Raw genomic sequence first — 17,245 nt, 5'->3', positions numbered from 1 at the left:
TGGGAGAAGATAAAAAAAAGAGACATTGCAAAGTCACAAAGCAGACGAGTGTGAGGTGACTGACTTGTTGTCCTTCTTGTCGCAACCACGCCGCTCCGCCTTGCAGTGGACGTCCTGGGCCAGCAGGGGCATCAGGTTGACGGCGATGCCCCCTTGGCTGTCCTCCTCGTCCAGGTCGTACATGACGCGGGGCGGGAAGGGGAAGGACCTGAGAGCGGAGAACGGGACGCCATTAGCTCAGCAGCAGCATTAGCTGACGTTGTTGGCTCCGACTGCCGCTCACCCACCCTTGGATGTCTGGACCCAGGTCCACAACAAAGTCACCCTGGAAGTCGTCTAAGACTCTCTTGCTGATCTTCTCCTGTGCACGAGGACGAGAACACAGACTACATTTCATCACCTCACTCGTTTAAGCAGCACAGCATCATCACACAATCAACTCTTACTCATAATGAACTATTTTTCTCCAAGATCAACATATTTGGTTTTATAATCTTGCCCATCTGAAAAAAAAAACGCCACAAGAAAAATTGGCAGTATATAACTTGTATCATATTGGATTGGTTTTAGCCTTTTACAAAATGAAAAATATCAACAAAATATCTGCAAAAATGCACAAATAGATTTATTGGGTTTTTCAGCAAACGTAAAAGGATAGATACTTTATCTCCAAAAGAATTCATTTCATGTTCAATGTTAGTATGCTAACAGTTGACATGTTAGCATGTTAGCATTTAAGCCATTTTCATATGTAGAAAAACTTATATAGAGAGTAAGAGTAAGTGCTCCTATGCCGCGTGTTAGCATTGCTAACAGCTAGCATGTCAGCATTGCTAACAGCTAGCATTGCTAACAGCTAGCATGTTAGCATTGCTAACAGCTAGCATTGCTAACAGTTAGCATGTTAGCATTGCTAACAGTTAGCATGTTAGCATTGCTAACAGTTAGCATGTTAGCATTGCTAACAGTTAGCATGTTAGCATTGCTAACAGTTAGCATTGCTGACAGTTAGCATTGCTGACAGTTAGCATGTTAGCCTTGCTGACAGTTAGCATGTTAGCCTTGCTGACAGTTAGCATGTTAGCCTTGCTGGCAGTTAGCATGTTAGCCTTGCTAACAGTTAGCATGTTAGCATTGCTAACAGTTAGCATGTTAGCATTGCTAACAGTTAGCATGTTAGCATTGCTAACAGTTAGCATGTTAGCATTGCTAACAGTTAGCATGTTAGCATTGCTAACAGTTAGCATGTTAGCATTGCTAACAAGTTAAAATTAGCATGTTAGCTTTTTTCTGGGCCTTTAAAGTTATAAGCTTATATTGACAGTGTTTTTATGTTTAGTGTTAACGTGTTACCAGCCACCATATTAGCATTACTAGTAAATTAGCATTTAAAAATGCTAATTTAAAAAAAATAACATGTTAGCTTTTTTTGGGCCTTTAAAATTATAAGCTTATATTGACAGTGTTTTTATGTTTAGTGTTAACATGTTACCAGCAACCATGTTAGCATTACTAGTAAGGTAAATTAGCATATTGGATTTTTTTTTTTTGCTATTTTCAAAAGTACAAACTTACATAAACATTGGTTGCTGTGTTATTGTGTGACAGCGTATAAAAAAAAATTGTCCAGTAACGAGTTCCACAGTTTTTAACCAATTTTAACCACTGATGCATCAAAAACGGCTCATTCGTGAATAAGTAGTACTGTACAAGTACTGTACTTTCATAGTCTCCCACCTGCACTTGTGGGTCCAGGGTGGAGGTCTGTATCAGATTAGCCAGCTCATCGTAGTAAAGAGCTGACGCTTCGGGCGAAGTCTCGCTGCTGGACTGCACCAGCTCCAAAAGAGCCGACAACTGCAACACAAACGTCATACATGAGGTGGAAGAACCTGAAACGAAGACCAGAAGACCAGACTGTTTACCTGTCTGAACGTCTCGGGTGATAACGAGCCGTCGTGAGCGTCTGTGTCTTTCGGCCTGGATGGTGCAAAGGGCGTGACGGAGAAATAAAAAAAAAGACATGACGGAACATCAAGTGAGGGCGAGCCCTTACCTGAGCGCCCCCATGCTGCCTATGATCATCACGGCGCCGATGATCCCGATCCGTTTGTACTTGGGCACGGTGCTGGAGAGCTGCTTGCGGATCACAATGTGCATATCATCCTGAGGTGGGAAGTGAAAAACGGTGGTGTTAAAAAAAGCCCCCCCCCCACACCCCCACCCGGGGACAATAATGAGTGAAATGATAGCGGGGACCTGGATGTGGGAGCCTTGCTGCGATCCAAACGCCAGCCTGCTCAGAAGATGGAAAAGTCGGCGAATCTGCTGTGGGGTGAGGTTATCCAGGTAGTCCAAAATTCCCTGCAGGAAGGAATTCCTTTTACGAATTAATGGTATGTAATACGGCGGAATTGTTTCAGACGTGCTTCACAAGTCACATGTTTACATTTGCATTATCTATCCTATCCTGAAAGGAGTAGGAAGAATCAGATAATAATCACAATCCCTGTCTGCATTTTGTCATGAAAGGGTAGAAGAAACAAAAATTCTCTGGCGTTCCCAACTGACCTTGACAAAAACGGCATAGGCCCCCATCGCTGAAGCTTGTTCCGTCACCAGGCCGCAAAGCAGCTCCAGAGCCATGTCCACCTCGCCGTCGACGCCGCTGCACACGTGGGTCACCAAGCAGCCCACCACCTCCTTTGGACAAAGCGCAGGGCAGATGTAACATGCGATGCTGGTAGTGGGAATCGAACAGAACATCCACCTGCTGGCAGTACGAATCAAAAGCAGAGAATGAATGTCGATACATGAGACCGCCAAACGGCACCACGCAGGGGTCCGGCGAACGCAGCAAGCTCTGAGCGAGCGCTAGGATGGACGGGAAATACCCTCTCAGGACCTGGAAGCCCAAGATCAGACATCAGACAAACCGTACGTGTCAATCATAAGTCACATGACGGGAAAAGGCGCTTGCCTGCGTGTTGTCCTTGAAGGTCTTCTGCAGCAGCGTCTCGGGGATCTGGCCGCTGCGCACTTTGACCTTCAACACCCGTTCGGACCCCCGTCGACTCTGGTTGGCGTTGGTGGAGTGGAGGATGAAGAGCACCAGCAGATCTATCACCTGATTGGTTGATTATTTAGCAATTAGTTATCTCACATAGCTTTGCTCTTCCAATGTTGTAGCTTCATCTTATTGTATTGCAAGAATAGATTCAATTATTAGCCAAAATATGAATATTTATGTGTGTATTTTATTGCCTAAATTGAGAATTTATATGCCTAAATATGGCTAAAAAATATATATATATATAAGGTATTGAAATGATATGTAGAATTCTACACTGGTCACTAGATGGCAGTAATGTACCAGTTATGTGACCAGTTATGACCACCGCAGGAAGTAAATTTAAAGTAATTTTCCCAAGAAAAAAAGTCATTTTTTAAGAATAAGGTTCTAAGCACATGAGGGGAAAAAATAACATCACTTTAGTACCATAAAATTGACATCCTAAGTATAAGAAAATAGGTGTTTTAAGTCGAAATCATATGAAAAAAACACAAAACAAATAAAGTTGTGAAATTAGACTTCAGAAAAAGTCCAAAATTCAAAATATTATGGCAATAAGTCATCATTAGGAGAAGCAAATTGACCAAAGAAAAGTTCAAATAGTTGGGAAAAAAAATATCTGTAATTTTACAAGAAAAAAGTGAAAATATTCTGAAAAAAATGCACAATTTCAGGAGAATGAAGCTGTAATATGATGATGACATTATGAGTCATTTTAATATTGAAATATCAGAGATATATATAAGAGGTTGGGGTTTTGTTTTTTTGGAAAGTCCTAATATAAGAAAGAAAAAAAATTGATTTTGGGAAAATTAGGTTGTTCTGGGGACAACGTCAAGATGAAAAAAACAAAAATTGTTGAAGGAAAAAACAAATAATTCATACTAGTAATACGCTTTTTATTAACCACCTCAAAGCTAAAATGCAGTTTTTCCCTTGAAATATATATAACTTAGCATATCTACATGTGTAGTTTCAAATATCCAGCAAGTCCGGCATCCTGAAGTCACCGTTGAGATTTTTAAAAATAGGTTCAAGACCCATTTATTTAATTTAGCTTTTAACTCTTGCTCCTAGTATACTCTTTTTTTTTTTTTTTACTTTTGAACTTGACTTTTATCTAATGATTATTTTATACCTTTTACCTTATACCTTTTGTTTTGTAGTTTTACACATGCTTATTTTAGTTTTTATTAATGTTCTTATATATTTCACTTTTTGTGTGTGTCTGTGCGAGTGTGTGTGTATATGTGTCTTGTTGTTGTCTTTCTCTTTAAGCACTTTGTGCTACATTCTATGTATGAAAAGTGCTCTACAAATAAAGTTTGATTGATTGATTCACTGTTGATACTGACACTGGAGTTTGACGGTTTCTATTGATTACAGCTGCCAGGTGACGACCTGTGAGGCGTCTTTGTCTTTCTTAGCATGGTAAGAGATTTTTTTTTTTAAATAGGTTTTCTAATAATCTATTAGCCTTATAAATATCCTTATAAAATGATGAACTTGGATTAGCAGCCATACCAGGAGATTGATGCAGAGACTGACAGTTGTTGTGATAGTAGGCCTCTATGCAAAAATATACATCCTTCTTTGAAAATCATCTCATTCATTTTCATTGTAAAAAAAAAAAAAATGTTTGTGAAATGGAAAAAAATTGTTTGTGTAATGCATGAAAATGTTTTTTTTTGGGAAAAAAAAAATTTGAAAGTGATCCCAAACGTTTGAGCGGTATTGTATATTGGGTAATAGGAATGTACAGGTAACTATAGTGGTGTTATTCCATTTCTAGAGGGCTCTAATGTTAAAATGTGTATTCACAAGGTCATAAACAGGTATTTTATGCTCTATCTACAAATGTATAAATAAAGAATTCCACTTCATGGAATTCACTTATCACTGTGGGGTCTGAAGCCAGTTAAGCGTCATAAGTGAGGGATTATTGAGGTTATTTTTACCTTGGCTGTAGTTTGGGGTGGAGTACAACAGCACCGCATTATAATAAAAAAAATCAATAAACTATGCAAACTTCACCTTGTGGTCCTCCACTTCTTCTACAGACTCGATCGCCTGTCAAAACAGCAACCAAGTCACTTTGGATATAAAGACCGCTTTGCGTATAAAAGAGATAGGGCATAAATCCCAATTGAGCACCTTGAGCCAGGCTTCAGATAGAGTCTTCTGGAAGCGCACTGCCGACTTGATGGCATCCACGATCAGCGTCACGACGTCCTGGCTGCCCTTGGCAGCTGTTGGGGACCTGGACCTGAAACACAGAACCGCACCGGTCCCGACTGTGCTCCCCATGACGAGTTCTTCATCATGCATTTGTGCTTCGTACTGTTTGCCCGTGATACCTACGCTGCTGCTACTTTGTTCTTCAGGCGGCTTTGGGACGCTTGGAGTACAGGAGCGAGAAGACACTGCTCCAGTTCCAGTTTCTTACGAAGGCTACACACCACCTGTCCACACACACACACAATGGTGAGACACTGCAAACGGCTCTCGGTATGATGCCACCTCCACACCTCCACAGTGACCATCAGAGAACATCAACAACAGAGAACATCCTCATGTGTGCATCGGCGAAATCATGAGACTTGAGCTTCTTTTTTGTGACGCCATTGACGATAACCATAGACCAGGAAATGGACCATTTCCCTTAAATCAGGGGTCTTAAACATGTGGCCCGCGGGCCAAATGTGGCCCGCAGGACACTAGTTTGAGGCCCCCGCCTTGATATGAAAGTTTAATGTTTGATATGGATGCTGTATGGTATCATGTACCCAGAAAAAATGATTACGTTTGATTCATGTTCATGTTAAAGGTTAAATAACTGTTAATAGTTATCCTCCCTATCCGTGTGGAAGTGGTAAGTTTTTGGTTATTTAAGTTGAAAGGAAATAACTTGAAGGCTACCGTTTAGGTGGCTAGCTCTCCAGTTTGCGAGTTAGCATGTGTCTCAAGACCAGGGGTCTTAAACACGTGGCCCGCAGGACACTAGTTTGAGGCCCCCGCCTCGATATGAAAGTTTAATGTTTAAGTTTGATATGGATGCTGTATGGTATCATGTACCCAGAAAAAATGATTACGTTTGATTCATGTTCATGTTAAAGGTTAAATAACTGTTAATAGTTATCCTCCCTATCCGTGTGGAAGTGGTAAGTTCTTGGCTATTTAAGTTGAAAGGAAATAACTTGAAGGCTACCGTTTAGGTGGCTAGCTCTCTAGTTTGCGAGTTAGCATGTGTCTCGAGACCCTGCAGTTGCGCAATATGTTGTAAATAAAAAGAGTATAAATGTGACTATAGTCGTGTTTTGTCATGTCTACAGGGCTCTAATAATGCTTTGTTCATTTTAATATGAAAAAAATCATTTGTCTACCCACCAACTATATGTGCTTTCTTAACTTTTTATTATTATTATTATATTTATTTATTACTGATTGATTGATTTTCTTTATTCTTGATTTGTTTATTTATTTTTCATCTTATTTTGTGCAGAAAAATAAAAAGTAAGATACAGTAAACCTCGGATATATCGGATTCAATTGTTCCCACTGGTTTTGTCCGATATAAGCGAAATCCGTTATATGCGTATACCGGAAAATGTCCGTTTTACGCATATATGGGATTTATATCCGGTATATGCGTAAATGGGATTTTATCCGTTATAAAAAGGCACTTCCTTGACTATGTTTCCAATGTACCTGGACGCGCAGGCAACGCTGCAAACGCTGCAAATGACGTCGTATAGCGGCCTGTCACCATTCGGATTCGAATCGGAGCGCCACGATGCGGCCATCCGATATATGCCAGGGAAATTTCATGCAAATGCATTGGAACGGGACTGGAGATTTTGTCCGAAATAGGCGAAATCCGTTATAAAAAATCCGATATATGCAATGAATTTTTATTGGAAATGCATTACAGAAAAATCGCTTCTTTTTTATCTGTCCGTTGTGAGCGAATTTCCGATATATCCGAGTCCGATATATCCCAGGTTTACTGTATTTGAGAACAGTGGAATGTTTTATCAGAGCTTTTATTGTAGAAAATCGGAACCAAACACTGAAAAAGTTTGTATATTTTTCTGTTTTTAATAAATGCGTTTTTTTGTTTTTTTTTGGAAATGTGGCCCAGCCTTGCCCAGACCACTATATTATTGTCTTCATTGATGGTTTTGCTGTATTGAAACGATGTATTTTCTATGTAGGCTCTCTAATGGAGTATAAGAAATGTGACAAATGTCCACAATTGAGCTAGATCCAATGAGCTAGAGCACGTTGCGGGATTTCCACCGTCAACCATGTGACCGGAGATCACATCGCGGATGGCGTTTCATCAACACACTACACAGACAGCATGCGCTAGGCGTGGTGCTCCTGACCTCATACGCATCAGAAGCTGAGACGGAGTGAAGGATGAACTTGACCACCACGGGCAGGTCTTCCAGCTGCACGGCAGCCACGGTGGACATAACTGCTCCGCGAACCTGACAAGATAGGAACAGTACAGTATATTCATCCCTGATCAAAACGTCGAGAGCAGTCGGAAAAATACAAGAATGGATATTTTGTCCTGTTGGATCTTAAGGAGGGCTGCACGGCATTTGGAATGAGCAGGAGAACACCAGGAGAACACCAAACATGGGACATTGGAACGTGGAAGAAAGTTTTCTTCTCCCTGGACGGTCCCGATGGCTTCCAAGGAGATCACATCTGAGATGTTTTCCAATATTATTATCCTTCAATGGAACAGTGGAGCTTCATGTGGTGCGGGGGCGTCAAACGGTGGAGGGGGCTGAAGGCCCTGGTCCAACACTTGACCAAGAACTTCTTGAAGAGGAATAAGCTGACTCTTTTGGACCATCCTGCGTCTTCCTATCATTTAAATCCAATGGAGATTTGCCATCTTCAGCCATCTTCAGCACCTGGAGCAACATTCCCAGTAGCTTCCTGGAAACACTGGCATCAAGCATGCCCAGATATATTTTTCTGGAGGTTTAGTTTTTTTAATTTTTCTGCAAATTTCTCTCTAATGCTTATTTGCAATACATTCCTTACTTACATTTTTTTTATTCTTTTGTGTTTTGAAGTTCTACCAAGAACCTCCTGAAGATCCAAAAATGCAAAATGTACATTCTTGACATTTTTTTACTTCAAAATTTCGCTCAGGAGATACATATATCAAACATTCATGTAAAAATGACAAAAAAAGATGTGCACATACTAACTCCACGTCGGAGTTAAGATTTAAGTACCTCAGTGAGTAATGCAGAGCTGAGGTTCAGGCTTGAGAGGGCATCCAAGATGGCCACCGTCAACTGAGTGCTCTCCTTCAGTAAAGACCTGCAGGGAAATGTTAATAAACATGCACGTCTGCTAGCATAGCTGATACTCGACGGCACATACTCCAGCTCCCGGGCGATGTCGTTGTGCAGGGAGTCTTCCAGTATCTCCGGCAGGCTGCTGATGATGTCACGCTGCACGTCCACGGGTGCGGCAGACAGCAGCTCCATGAGCTTGGTTGCCAGGTCCTGAGATGTAAGCACACGGACACGTACGCTGAAGCCCACCGGAGGCCATCAGATGAAGAACGTACGATAAAGTACCTTGCAGTCCACAACTCTGTCCAGCCATTTGAGCTGGTTGATGATGAGACGTGGAATACTGAGTCCGGCCTCGTCGGTGCTGAGACACACACGACGGCAACGTTACGTTGAAACAAAACGGCATCAAACGTACCTGAACATGAAGTACTGACCTACTGAGCATATATTCAGGGAGTTTCTCAAGCAAGGTGTTAATGATCAGAGTCTACAAGCAGGGAAAAGCAGATTATTAGACATTCCACTTTTTTCTATTCCATTTTATTTGTACAGTAAACCTCGGATATATCGGAAATTCGCTCACAACGGACAGATAAAAAAAGAACCGATTTTTCTGTAATGCATTTCCAATAAAAATTCATTGCATATATCGGATTTTTTATAACGGATTTCGCCTATTTCGGACAAAATCTCCAGTCCCGTTCCGTTTTTGTTTTTGAGAAATGTTAACACTAGGTCCTAAAGATAAAAAGTTATAACTATGGGATAGGAAAGCCATAATCACGAGATAGAAAGTCCTAATTATGAGATAAAAACTGAATAAAAATAAAGTAAAAATCACAACATAAAAAGTAATAATAATGAAAAAAAAGTCAAAGTTATGAGCTCATTATTATGATAAGTCATAATCATCAGATAAAAAGTCCAAATTGCGAGATAATACAGTAAACCTCGGATATATCGGACTCGGATATATTGGAAATTCGCTCACAACGGACAGATAAAAAAAAAAAAAAAATTTCTGTAATGCATTTCCAATAAAAATTCATTGCATATATCGGATTTTTTATAACGGATTTCGCCTATTTCGGACAAAATCTCCAGTCCCGTTCCAATGCCGCTCCCAAAAATCTATCACCCCAACAGATCTCGACACCAACCAGCGGCAACACGCCATTTGACTTCAGCAACGCTACAGGGGTTAAAAAAAAAACGTCCCATGTTGGAAATCTCACATTCATAACTTTTTCCCACAACCTAATTTACCCAAAAAGCGTTTGTTTTGTTTTGTTTTGTCATAATATTATGATGTAAAAAAAATGCTAAATATTTCAATATTACCAGTTTTAATATTTTGGCCTGTAATTTGGTGCGTAGGTGCGCTGTGACTGCGCCTCGTCTTCTAAATTAGAGCTTTAAGTCTTTATTCTTATAAAATGACAGCAGTTTTTCACCCACATTTCTGCATGATTGTTTTCCAAAACATGTTTAAGATTGTAAACCTCGGATATATTGGAAATTCGCTCACAACGGACAGATAAAAAAGAACCAATTTTTCTGTAATGCATTTCCAATAAAAATTCATTGCATATATCGGATTTTTTATAACGGATTTCGCCTATTTCGGACAAAATCTCCAGTCCCGTTCCAATGCATTTCCATGAAATTTCCCTGGCATATATCGGATGGCCGCATCGTGGCGCTCCGATTCGAATCCGAATGGTGACAGGCCGCTATACGACGTCATTTGCAGCGTTTGCAGCGTTGCCTGCGCGTCCAGGTACATTGGAAACATAGTCAAGGAAGTGCCTTTTTATAACGGATAAAATCCCATTTACGCATATACCGGATATAAATCCCATATATGCGTAAAACGGACATTTTCCGGTATACGCATTTAACGGATTTCGCTTATATCGGACAAAACCAGTGGGAACAATTGAATCCGATATATCCGAGGTTTACTGTATCCATCCTGGTACCTGAAGCATCTCAATCCCCAACAACATGCGTAGCAGGCTCTCCTGGAAGGAGCTGACGGAGCTGCCAAGAGAAGAAAACATTCATATTTTTTTTTAAAACTTCCTTTTATCTTGACTTTCAATGTGAATGACAGCTACTCTATACCTGGAATCTCCATCGGGCAGTCTCGGGACACAAGGAAGAAGGCAATTCCGAAATCTGTCAGCATCCTCAATATACGACTCCAATCCACTGATGAATTCCTGCACAATCTGAGCAACGCCTTTGTTACTTCACAATAATATATATAAATTCTGGGTTTCCTGACCTCCATAGGGGCACAGCGCCTGCTTGGAGCATGTGTCCGAATACGGTGCACCTTGCTGGGCCACACCAGGTGGCTCCCTCCCCTCTATACTCTGGTTCTCCAGACCCCCATTGCGGAACAACGGCTGCTTGGAGTGTATACCCAAATACAGTGCACCTTGCTGGGCCACACCAAGTGGCTCCCTCCCCTCTATACTCTGGTTCTCCAGACCCCCATGGCGTCACACTGGCTACTTGGGGCGTGTGTCCGAATACAGTGCACCTTGCTGGGCCATACAAGGTCGCTCCCTGCCCTCTAAATTCTGGGTTTCCTGACCTCCATAGGGGCACAGCGCGTGCTTGGAGCATGTGTCCGAATACGGTGCACCTTGCTGGGCCACACCAGGTGGCTCCCTCCCCTCTATACTCTGGTTCTCCAGACCCCCATTGCGGCACAACGGCTGCTTGGAGTGTGTACCCAAATACAGTGCACCTTGCTGGGTCACACCAGGTGGCTCCCTCCCCTCTATATTCTGGTCCTCATATCAATGTTGAGAAGCATAAATCTTTCGGTATCGGTAAAGTAAAAAAAAAATATCATCTCTAATATCTAATCTACATTTTTTCACCTCAAAAGGTGTGGTTTGTTTGTACAGTTTTTAATACCTAAAACTTATAATTAATAGCAAATTTGAGAAGTATAATACCTTGTATATTGACACTAATTCAATGACAAACCAGACCTACTTGACATGATACATATACCTTTTTTTAAAATTATACACTATACCAGGGGTGGGCAAACTACGGCCCGGGGGCCACATCCGGCCCGCCAAGTGATTGAATACGGCCCGCCTGTTCTTTCCAAAGTATTTAATTTAAACTCAACATATAACCTGACATCATGGCTTGAGCCAACCTTTTGATGGTTGAAGTAGCTGGTTTATCAATTTCGTTATTTGATGTGGTCTGTTGTTTACAAAATGCTCCTAAAAAAAGGGACACAAGCACATAATAATAATAATAATAAATATAAAAAAGATATATTTTCCAATAATATTAAATAAATAATAATTATATTAATAATACAATCAATAAAATATTATTAATTATTACCATTAATAATGTTAATTAATAATAATATTAAATTAAAAATAATTATTAATATTAATGATATTAATTAATAATAGTACTAAATAAAAATAATAATAATTATTATTATTATACATTTAATTTCTAACACACTTCATATCAAATAAATAATTTCAAAGTGCACATATAGCACATTGCATGACACTTTTACATATAAAACGTGTGTGAAATATACGTGTAAAAATTGACCGTTACGTGTAAAATATTATAGTCTGCCCCCCCCGTCAATGTTGTTAAATCAGTGCGGCCCACAAGTCAAAAAGTTTGCCCACCCCTGCACTATACTGTATAATGATGTATTATTTATATTTTTCAACTACTCTCTTAATGGAAATTACTCAGCCCCAACGCCTTGTTTTTTTGCTATCCAATGTATTGTTTGTAAACAGGACCACAAGTTGTAATGGCAAAACCATCATCCTGATCTGATCCAGATCGCAGTACAGCGTACACCTAACATGTCCCACCAGGGGGTCCCACCTTGCTGACTTCTTTTTAAATGACAGTAGATCCCAGTGGGGCACTATAATATACCGCTTTTCATAAAATACTCCAGAAATCGAGGGGTAAATCTGCATTCTTCTCCTCGTGGTCAATGCGCTTGTATCCCGCAGCCTCCTTTTCCCCGACCGGGGTCAAGATTGGGCTTCAGTCCCCCCAAGTAAAAATCCGTAAATTACATAGTAGAGAAGTACGTATACTCACACCGGGGTATCTCGGGCTCTTCTGTAGCTTTTTCTGGATCCTTTTCTGGAACACCACCTGGTCAACAGCTGGACGGAGTAATACACACCAGCATAAATAAACGGTGGATGACATTTATCCAAGACTATGTGTGTTTTTTTAAAAAACTCACAGATCTCGTTGGCCGTGCCGCCTCGTTTCAAGGTGACACCCGCCTCTCGTAGAAACACACCGAATACACTCTCCATGCTCTCGTCCGGTGCGGGCGCCTTAGTCTGACGGCCACCTGTGCGACTCTTCTTCGCCTCTGTGAACGCATAAATTATGGCGTTCAAGGTCATTGTGTTTTTGTGAGTGTGCACCATTTCTTTCATGCAGTTGTTCTGGGCTTTGAGGGTGTGTGTTGCCATGTGCAGCATTTCCCACATTTACTTCATGGTGTTTATTTCTGACATTTGTCCCATATGAGCCACCGTAGAGTCGGCTACTGTGATTGGTAAGGTATGACAGCTGGGATAGGCTCCAGCATTCCCGCGACCCAAGTGAGGGTAAACTGTATAAAGAAAATGTATGGATGTTGTCTTACTGGCAGCGGCGGGGGCGTGGGCGTGTTTCTCCGCATTGTCCACAGTGGAGCTTCGCCTTTTCCGCATCATCTGATAAGATACAAAGTTGTAAAGTTTATTTTCTATACTACGTGACCAGGTTAGTAACAGCCACTACGGTACTGATTCCATTAGTTAGTAACATTGTGCTATTGCTAACGTTAGCCTTTAGACGAGAGAAGCTTATAATGAAGGGGTGACATATAGATTTAACAACTCTAAGTTTGTTACTCTTCTGGTTATCAAAACTGTTACAAACCCAGCCGCATTACGCACCGTTTAAAAGTTCCGGTGGACCCACACCAACGACGATCACGCCGCCATACACTAGTTACAAAACATAATTTCGCGCCAATCTGTTGTACGTCATCGGTCAGCGTCAAGAGAGCGTCTGCATTTGGCTAACACCGTAAAACGTGAAATGACAAAACTAAAGGTAGTATACATGAGATAAACGTTGAATATCTCAAATTCCCCGTTGTGAAATTTAAAAATCAATTTTATTTATACATCAACAAGAAGTTTACTTAGAGACTGTTTCTAACTTAAAGGAGCTTACGTTATACACACTGTGCTGTTTGTTGGGCGGTGCCTAATATTTAACCCTCCTGTGACCCAACCGGTACAGAGTGTGTTTTTCAGCAAGCATACCCACAACGAGATGACTATGGAAGGACATTGACGAGTAAAATAAAATGAAACATTAATTTCCATAATTATTAAGAACATTACATCTAATGTTACAATGTCAAAAGTTAATAGACTCATCCCACAGTGGTGTCTACAAGCTAAGCAGGCATTAAGCGTCACTGCAGTGTTTCAACAGTGAGCTATCTTGACAAGTAGAAGATCTTTGGCAAAGCCTCAAGGTTGCGTTCAGTTTCCCCAGAAGACAGTCAGTCATTTGCGGCACTCGGAAGATCAACAATGGCTAAGCGATTCTACGATCTGACGGCCAAACTCCTGACGGGGGAAACATTGAATTTCTCTTCGCTGCAGGGCAAAGTGGTCCTCATTGAGAACGTCGCGTCTCTCTGAGGGACGACGACCAGGGATTACACCCAGATGAACGAGCTCCATGAGCGCTACGCCAGCAAGGGGCTCGTTATCCTGGGGGTGCCCTGCAACCAGTTCGGCCACCAGGTGAGCACAAGAACACAATAGTAGATACTCTTGGACTTTTTACATCGTATTCCTGTTGCTCCTTGTGACATTTTCACTCCAAGAATTTTGTTTTTGTCTACAAAAGGAATATCAATTTTCAAAAAAAAATTTTACTTTAATTTTAATTTAATTTTATTCAAATTTCCCCTTTTTTTTGAAGATGATTTATTACTCAACTGTCAGTAAAAAAGTTTGGACACACTCAAACATGAGAAAAAAAAATTGTGTGTACGTTGTGTGTACTTTTGACAGTTTTCAACTACACAACCAGTTCAACCTTTTTGACACACCCTCTCCTAAATACCATGGGAACTGTCGCTGGTAGTTCCCCATTTTAACTTCCCTGTGAAAGGTTATAAAAAGGCACTTCCAACCCTACATCTGCTTATTCTCTATATCTGATTAGATTGTACTCTGCTGTGGAATGAGGGGGTAGTTGGGCCTTTTGTGTAATGGTCTAACCGCCCATGACCGAGTGACACCATTAGTAACTCATTCATAGCAAAACACACACTTTCCATCGTGGGACTTCCCTGAAGTTAAGCATGGTGTCATTCTTGTCATTCTGTGGCCGTTGCCTGGTGGAGTCGAGACTGTTGAGCTGCACGAGTGCCCGCCTGCACTGTGGAGCTGCGGTTCAGAGAAGGCAAAAACAGCAGCTGAAATAATATTTGTCATAATTGCTACTTTTTTGCTAATCGGAATTTTAAAAAAATCTTTATTTTTTATTCCGATTAGCAAAAAAGTCCAAATATTATGAGAAAAAATTGTAAAAAAAAAAATAAAGATTTTTTTTTTTTTTTACAATTTTTTCTCATAATATTTGGATTTTATTATTGTAAAATTGCAGCAATTTATTTGGTAAATGTTCTCCTCATAATTATAACTTTATACTTATATTTTTTACTTTATTCTATGACTTTTCCCCGCCCTAAGTTTTCCAAAAATTACAACTTGGTTTTTCATATAACAACATAATTTTTTTTTTAATATTTCAAGCATATGCTACTAAAATACAGTATTATTTTTCTGAATATTAAGTGTTTATTCTAAAAAATAAAAAGCAATTTTTGTCTTTCATATATAACTTTATGTAAAAATTTCAGTATTTCAACTTTCTTGTAATTTTCTCATAATTTTTTCTCATTATTTTTCTCAATATACTGAAAATGTTGGATTTGCAGTTTTTTTGTGCTGCAGGCCCATAAAAAAACAGAAAACTATATAGCAATAAAATACGTAAAATACATTTTGGCGAAGCGCATGACAACATGTTCCTCTCCGTGCAGGAGAACTGCAAGAACCAGGAAATCCTGCCGTCATTAAAGTACGTGCGACCCGGCAACGGGTTTGAGCCAAAGTTCCAACTCCTGGAGAAGGTGGACGTGAACGGCAAGGACGCCCACCCCCTGTTTGCGTTCCTGCGGGAAACCCTCCCGTTCCCCAGCGACGAGCCCACCGCCCTGATGAGCGACCCCAAGTTCATCATCTGGAGCCCCGTGTGCAGGAACGACGTGTCCTGGAACTTTGAGAAGTTCCTGGTGGACGCCGAGGGCGTGCCCTTCAAACGCTACAGCCGCAGATTCCTCACCAGCGACGTGGAGGGCGACATCAAGAAGCTTCTCAGCCAGGCAAACTAACGCGTCTCCTCCGTGTGATGTCGTACGTCGGGGGAACCTGTGCTCGCTTGTGCACTCGTACGCTGTTTTGTGCTCTCTTAACTCCATGAAGGCAACCTCTGAAACCAAAGCGTTTGTGGGGGGGTTACCAGATGCACTGTAAAGAAGCACGACGTCTCAGCTGTACATGAATACATGGCAAGCACAGAATAAATCAATATTCATAAATACATCATTTTTCCTTCATTGCCTTGTCTGCCTGCTTTACTGGCAAAACATAAACTTGGAAATCATATACAGTATACTTCAACAAAATACTGCGTATCAGCTTTGTTATAGGCTAGGTGAAAAGGTCTATTATTAATATCCAATTTTATTCATATTGTCCTACTTTTGAAAAAGTTCCGCTTTCTTATCTAACCTTTGCAAAATGTTCTTGTAATATTATGACTTCATTACCTCCACTTATATGAACGCTATCATGCTAGGTGTTCGTATGCTAACATAGTAGCATTTTTTTTCATCATTTTCATAGCTTGTATAAACACCTTTGGCATGCTGGGTATATACCGTAAACACCACTATTCTGGTGTTAGCATGTTAAAGTTAGCATTGCAAGCTTGTACTAATATAGCAGCATTTCTATTTTTTTCATAGACACATCTATAAACACTTAAGAAAATTATGATTTAAGTATAATGTTAGCATTGCTAGCATGCTAACATAGTAGGAATTTTTTTATAGGATTTTGGCCGAGTGGTTAGCACGTCGGCCTCACAGTAACATCGGGAAAACCTGTTTTTTTTTTTGTCTACATTGGGTAGCGACCAGTCCAGGGTGCGCCCCGCCTCTCCCCATGAAGTCAGCTGGGATAGGCTCCAGCATACCACTACCTTCTGCATGTACTATGCGTTTTGTAGCTTCATAATACTTTATTCCCGTGTTATACATTTTCCAATTTACCTAATTCCTTAAAAATTACTTTTCTCTGTGAATTGTTTACAAACTTTTTAAAAAAATAAATAAAATAAAAAAAATAAAATAAATAAATGTATTGTCTTTCATCTTTCAACCCTAAGCTACTAAAATGACATGAATAAATCAATTAATAACACCAGATAGAAGTTGATGGGGTAACGATACGACGATACAACGATAATAATATATTGCTTCACGGGAAGGGAAAGTCGAAGAAAAGCACAATGGCGTTGAGGCATCCATTCTTTATTGTAGATACTTTCCCGTTTAAGAACAAATCCTGTAGATACCAGCATGATAAATATGAGGACAAGAATGTTTACACCTATTTAAAATAGTGTGATTATTTACATCTCTTCACTTAGGTTGGAT

General features: G+C 40.3%; 2 protein-coding genes across 2 annotated transcripts in view; one reads left to right on the top strand and one right to left on the bottom strand.

Moving 5' to 3' along the window:
• The window catches only part of fancd2 (FA complementation group D2), a 39,829-nt gene extending 26,276 nt beyond the window's left edge, over positions 1 to 13,553 (bottom strand). Inside the window, exons 1-23 of the mRNA XM_058055774.1 lie at positions 13,389 to 13,553; positions 13,094 to 13,163; positions 12,680 to 12,814; positions 12,529 to 12,596; positions 10,531 to 10,637; positions 10,386 to 10,446; positions 8,838 to 8,890; positions 8,686 to 8,764; positions 8,486 to 8,610; positions 8,335 to 8,422; positions 7,462 to 7,566; positions 5,435 to 5,535; positions 5,228 to 5,339; positions 5,108 to 5,143; positions 2,981 to 3,127; positions 2,771 to 2,905; positions 2,572 to 2,703; positions 2,260 to 2,364; positions 2,057 to 2,166; positions 1,926 to 1,980; positions 1,738 to 1,857; positions 288 to 361; positions 65 to 208 (exon numbers count right to left, since the gene is read on the bottom strand). Coding sequence (XP_057911757.1) covers positions 65 to 208; positions 288 to 361; positions 1,738 to 1,857; positions 1,926 to 1,980; positions 2,057 to 2,166; positions 2,260 to 2,364; positions 2,572 to 2,703; positions 2,771 to 2,905; positions 2,981 to 3,127; positions 5,108 to 5,143; positions 5,228 to 5,339; positions 5,435 to 5,535; positions 7,462 to 7,566; positions 8,335 to 8,422; positions 8,486 to 8,610; positions 8,686 to 8,764; positions 8,838 to 8,890; positions 10,386 to 10,446; positions 10,531 to 10,637; positions 12,529 to 12,596; positions 12,680 to 12,814; positions 13,094 to 13,163 — 2,162 coding nt within the window. The 5' untranslated portion in view covers positions 13,389 to 13,553. The remainder of the gene's footprint in view (positions 1 to 64; positions 209 to 287; positions 362 to 1,737; positions 1,858 to 1,925; positions 1,981 to 2,056; positions 2,167 to 2,259; positions 2,365 to 2,571; positions 2,704 to 2,770; positions 2,906 to 2,980; positions 3,128 to 5,107; positions 5,144 to 5,227; positions 5,340 to 5,434; positions 5,536 to 7,461; positions 7,567 to 8,334; positions 8,423 to 8,485; positions 8,611 to 8,685; positions 8,765 to 8,837; positions 8,891 to 10,385; positions 10,447 to 10,530; positions 10,638 to 12,528; positions 12,597 to 12,679; positions 12,815 to 13,093; positions 13,164 to 13,388) is intronic.
• A 331-nt stretch (positions 13,554 to 13,884) lies between these two features.
• Positions 13,885 to 16,136, top strand: gpx1b (glutathione peroxidase 1b). Its single transcript, XM_058055789.1, has 2 exons — positions 13,885 to 14,255; positions 15,566 to 16,136. The coding sequence occupies exons 1-2, from the start codon at positions 14,040 to 14,042 to the stop codon at positions 15,914 to 15,916; spliced, it is 567 nt and encodes a 188-aa protein (XP_057911772.1). The 5' UTR covers positions 13,885 to 14,039; the 3' UTR covers positions 15,917 to 16,136.
• The last annotated feature ends 1,109 nt before the right edge of the window (positions 16,137 to 17,245 follow it).

The sequence above is a fragment of the Doryrhamphus excisus genome, chromosome 18, assembly GCF_030265055.1.
Source record: "Doryrhamphus excisus isolate RoL2022-K1 chromosome 18, RoL_Dexc_1.0, whole genome shotgun sequence".
Classification (NCBI taxonomy): domain Eukaryota; kingdom Metazoa; phylum Chordata; class Actinopteri; order Syngnathiformes; family Syngnathidae; genus Doryrhamphus; species Doryrhamphus excisus.
This window is presented reverse-complemented; position numbering and strand designations above follow the sequence as displayed.